Source organism: Grammomys surdaster, unplaced genomic scaffold, assembly GCF_004785775.1.
Source record: "Grammomys surdaster isolate TR1022 unplaced genomic scaffold, NIH_TR_1.0 514, whole genome shotgun sequence".
Classification (NCBI taxonomy): domain Eukaryota; kingdom Metazoa; phylum Chordata; class Mammalia; order Rodentia; family Muridae; genus Grammomys; species Grammomys surdaster.
The window spans coordinates 145,068-150,231 of NW_021604933.1; the positions used below are offsets into that span (position 1 = coordinate 145,068).

The window sequence follows — 5,164 nt, forward strand, 5'->3', positions numbered from 1 at the left end:
ATGTAAAGTTTTATAGCAGCAGCAGAACACAGGATGACAGGGTATCATGGCGATAGGGAGGTAGGGTGAGAATATGGGAACACAGCACGAGGGAACACAATTTAAAAGTCAATACACTTTACTTTTACTCATAGCTCTTGGCAGAAACTTAGCATATAACGTTTAAGATAATTTAAGCATTAGCATTTTAATCTATAAAACAGGGGCAAGCAATTTGCTTACTCAAGTGCCTCTTACAATTCCACGAGATCACAACACCCTTTACAAGTGTGATGGATGGGTGGTATAAGATACGCAGGAGGGGATCATAGGGGACCTCACTGGGTTAGGAAAGGCCTCTCAGCCTCATATTTAATCAAAGGAACACACACGTATACGTACACACACGCGCACACACACAAACATCAGTGATTTCAATCCACAGTAGCTGGGACACACAAGAATACTTCTGATGTCTTATTCCTTCAAGGGGGCAGAAGGGCCCTGAGGTTTTAACCTAAAATTCTGATGTTAGAGAAAGGTACTCCTATTTGCTAACAGCTATTGTCTAGCTGTTCCCACCCCAAATCCAAGACAGCAGCTCTCTAAAATAAACCAATCTCTCCCTTCTCCCCTCACCCACCAATTCACCTGTATCAGAAACAACAATGTGCAGACCTCCACAGAGATTAAGCCCTACTTAGCCACTAAAAGGTGAACAAACTCAGCTACCCCTAAGATTACTTAGGGTGGGGCAGCAGGAACTTCATCTCCCACTTTTCTCTGAACAGCTAACAATGGTTGTGAAAAGCGTTGTTTTGTACCTATCCCACCCAAAAGTTACTTGGGCTTGCCCTCTAGGAGAAGGAGAAACTATTTCATTCCAGCCTTTTCTCTCTTGTGCTCTTAGGGTTGTTTCCAAATTATTTAACCAATCTCTCCATAATCGTGAGCCAGAAAGTTACCACCCCTGAGAAGGAATTTAAAAAGGGGGGGGCGGGTTACAATGCAAGCGCAGGGTTCCAAATTATGCTATAGGAACAGCAAGCCAACTCATACCACTCCCCAGGCACCAAAAATCGTCTCCCAGCCATATATCGACAAAGCAGAGGTAGCTGGGGCAATAGGGAGAGTCAAAGACATTAGCTTCCCATCAACCTGAAATTTTTGTTTTCAAGATACTGAAAATAAATTAGTAAACATTGCTGTTTACAGAAATAGAAATATTTTGTTTCCAAAGGCCTCTCTTCATCCAAGTCTGGACATTTCCAAGACTGCCACCCTGGACACCCTCTCCAAAGTCCGCCCTGGCCAATGGGTAAGACACCAGAGTCATTTGGGACTGGGAGATCCTCAAGCATCTCAGAATTCAGTTTTACATCTCTGGTGTCTTCGAGGGAAGAATCTTCAGTATGCTGGAGAGTTCATCTCTTCTCACTGGTTCCTGCAGGATGTGTTGAAGAATCAGTTCGTTTCAGAAGATGTTTGTGTTGCAAGACATCCCATTATCTTCTGGCTCCCAGTCCCTCTCCAGAGTCTGACAAGTTTGTCTGAAGCCATCCCCAGTGCGGAGCAACCAGTCTGTGCCTTGGTCTAAAGATCCTGGAAAATAGGAATGGACAGAGAGAAGGCAAGGACAACGGCCTGGGGGGTGGCGGGGGCGGGGGGGGGCGTTGTGCTTGAGGGAAAGACAGACAGCAAGACAGTCCTACAGGCAAGCAGTGAAGCTGGTCTCCTGGCCAGAAGAGGAGCCAGAGTCGGAACCAGAGCTTTCCACCAGGGCTGGGGGTGGTGGCTCAGGGCGGGGAGTGCGACGACGACCCCGGTACTCGATCATGTCGGGATGGTAAGTTGGGTGGCGACGGGCATGCTTGGTCAGGTGGTCGCTCCGGGAGAACTGCTTGGGGCACAGCGGGCAGGAGAAGCGCTTTTCACCGGTGTGCGTTCTGTAGTGGCGGGCCAGCTCGTCAGAACGCGTAAACTTCTTGTCGCAGTCGAGCCAATCGCAGGAGAAGGGGCGTTCCCCGGTGTGGGTACGCTGGTGTGACTTGAGGTGCGAAGACTTGTAGTAGGCTTTGTTGCAGCCATGAAAGGAGCACTGATGTCGCTTGGATGCGGGAGTAATCTGCCTCCTCCGGTACGCCGGGCCCGTTGCTGGCGCAGGGCGGGCCCCTGGGGGCCCCTCGGGCACTTCTCCGCTGTCATCCGGCTCCTCTGGGGCCTCAGGTGCACCCAGGATGGCAGAATCGCTGCAGGAGCTCTCGGCGTCAGAGAGCTCATCCTCAAAGAAGGCCTGGGTAGGCTCAGAGCACCCAGTAGGGCTGGAGCACCAGGCCGGCTCGAAGCAGCTAGTTGAGGCACACGGAGCGTCTTCGGGGTCCTCCCTGGAGCCTTCCCGGGCACCACAGCTTAAATCAGCCAAAGCGCTCGCAGCCAGCAGGTGGGGAGCAGCATCTCCTTCTCCGGGGCTCGGGGCGGGGACCTGGAGGACCGGGGGTATCCACAGCACCCCCCGTGACCCCGTACCCTTCCCCGCCGACTCCCGAGACACGGCACCCACCTCGGAGACAGCCGCTGCGCTCGCGCCTTCGGGGTCCGTTGCGCGCTGGTGCAGCACGGCTCGGGTGGACATAGACACCAGGCACTCGGCAGCGAAGTAGTCCAGGCAAGCCACGGCGGCCGACATGCTGGCGGCGCCCGGTTGCGGGCGAGCGCCGTCCGAGCGCGGCCAGCCGCGGGCCGGTGAGTCCCCGGGAGCGTCCGTCCCGCCGCTTGGAGCCGAACGAGCTGGAAGCCGGTGCGCGCCGCTCGCCGCCCGCAGCCGCTGCTGCCGGAGCCGAGCCCGCCCTGCTTGACGCGCCCCTGACGCACTGAAGCCTGCGGGGGTGGCGGGGACCCGCCCCGGCCCGAGGACACCCCTGGATCGCGCTGCCGCGCGGGCTAAGGCATTCCCAGCAGCCTGAGAAATTATCTTGTCTGCGCTTTCTCTCCGCTGCTGGCGAGCCAGGTAATTTCAATGCGCGCAAGTCCCGGATCGCAACTTCTGGGCAGCCTGCCGGTCTCGCCCCCCGCGCCCCTGGTTCCTGGCCAGCTGGGTGTCCGGCAGAGTCCTAGAAACTTTTTTTTTTCCTTAAGGGGGAGGAGGGAGCGGCGAAAAAAAAAAAAAGCGGCGCTAATACCTGACTTGTCTTTCGCTTCGCAAACGCGATCGCTGGCGAAGTGGGCTGGGATTGCGTTTGCCTCGCGTCCACCGCTCGCAGCTCAAATGGAAAATAGCCCCAATTCTTCATCCAAAAGAAAACGGGGGCGAAACAAAGTTTTCTCATTTAGCAGTTCGGCTGATAATGCGCGATCGGTAACTGTGTCGCTAATAGATCACCACGTAGCCATTAATTAATAGCGCTTTGAATCCGAAGCGGTTTTAACCCTGGCGAGAGCAAAGAATCCTCCCGGCTTGAAATAGAAACTTAAAATCCGCGGAGTAACGATTTAACTATTCAAGCAACGAAAGAAAAAAATGCACGTTTAAACTGCATTAACCTGTCACAGGCACACAAACAAATTTCCACGCTGAAATATAAATTACAGACTAGCAGCGAGATAAACACATTAAAATGGACTCCCACAATTTTAATAATAGAAAGTCACGTTTCCAATTAGGCAACCTCTCCTATTTCTTTTTTGATAAAAAAAATTAAAAATAAGAATATGCAGTAAAATGGTATAGAATGCTCATCCAGTGGTTTATGATTGTGGGAGGCTTTTTCTTTTTTATAAGCAAATATGAATGATTTCTTTCACATGTCTTCACTGTTTTATTTGCTGTCCCACCTTTTTTATTTTTTAAAATTAAAAAAACCCACAGAAAATAAGCAGGATAATTTCTAAATGTAGTGCTACCACAGTTTGGGATGTACAGAGGCTTTTCTTTTATACTATTAAGTTATATGCATTTTATTTGCAATGCTTCAGTATTTTTTTTCCTTTGGAAAATTAAAGTGATGCACAGGCTTTAAGAATAACATATGTCCACATACTTAATGACTAGAATAATCAAATATGATATTTTTGTCGTGTTTGTTTCGGATTTTTAAATTTATATTAAGCATCCAGAGAGGGTTGAGTGTCATTTCCCTCGTTTCTTCAGCACTGTTCATTTTCTCCCTCGCTAATCAGTATCATAAAGGGTAGATTCTTCTGACGTTTGCTATGCTTTATTGTGCAGCTAACTAAGAATGTAAATAGACACGTGTATCTTTGTTAGTGCATTTTAAATTTTAATAAGTGTTACTGTGCTGCACATGTCATTTTGCGGCTTGTTTCTCCCAGCATGATTTTTATGTTGATACCTGTAGAACTGATCATACATTTCAGCAGCTTTAAAATAATATTGGCAGCTGTATTATTTTTAAAGAGACCCACTTTTGAAACTGACATTTTTTGTTAAAGGTATTTGCCTCAAATTTTCAGACGCTGCAGCAATCCATACGTAAAAATTCTATCAGAATGATTTAGAACCTGCTTTTCTTTTAAATTTATGATTTAGAAAAAACATGTGGAGATATTTTTAAATGATGAAAGAATATAATACAAGTGTACCTGTCTTGTATAATTAATAAATGTTATTATTTTGTCATATCTGTTTCAGATCTTCTTTTGAAATTTTAACTATTCATCATTTCTAATGAAATTCAAGTCCCCTTTGCCTGCCTCTCTGGCATCGCTCTCCACCCTTTCTCCCAAAGGCAAACACTATCATGAATTTGGTATGCAACTTTGCAATTTAGGCTGCAGACTTTCAACTGCATATGAATCTATATGAGCTATTGCTTTTTAAAAATGTATACACATGGTTTTAGACTGTATATATTATTCTTCAACTTGTTTCTTCCTCCTTGGTATGTTTTTGGGCTTTTTCCCCCTCCTAATCATTCTGGTAAATATAAATGCAGTTCATTCATTTTAATTGTTACATTGTAGATCCATGCATATGAATGTGTCCTATTTATTCCTGGTCCTACTGATGAATGTTGGAGTTGCTGCCAGTATTTTGGTATTGCTGGTGCATGTTTCTTTTGCACATACGTAAGCATTTCTCCAGTGTGTACCTAATGACGATTGCTAGGCAGCACTAGTGTTTTGAGCCTTACTAGAAACTGCCAATGATGCTCCAATTTGCACACCC

General features: G+C 47.4%; 1 protein-coding gene across 1 annotated transcript; it reads right to left on the reverse strand.

Moving 5' to 3' along the window:
• On the reverse strand, nt 1–2,953 carry Klf14 (Kruppel like factor 14). The gene has a single exon (XM_028781699.1). The coding sequence runs from the start codon at nt 2,663–2,665 to the stop codon at nt 1,688–1,690; it is 978 nt and encodes a 325-aa protein (XP_028637532.1). The 5' UTR covers nt 2,666–2,953; the 3' UTR covers nt 1–1,687.
• Nucleotides 2,954–5,164: the final 2,211 nt, after the last annotated feature.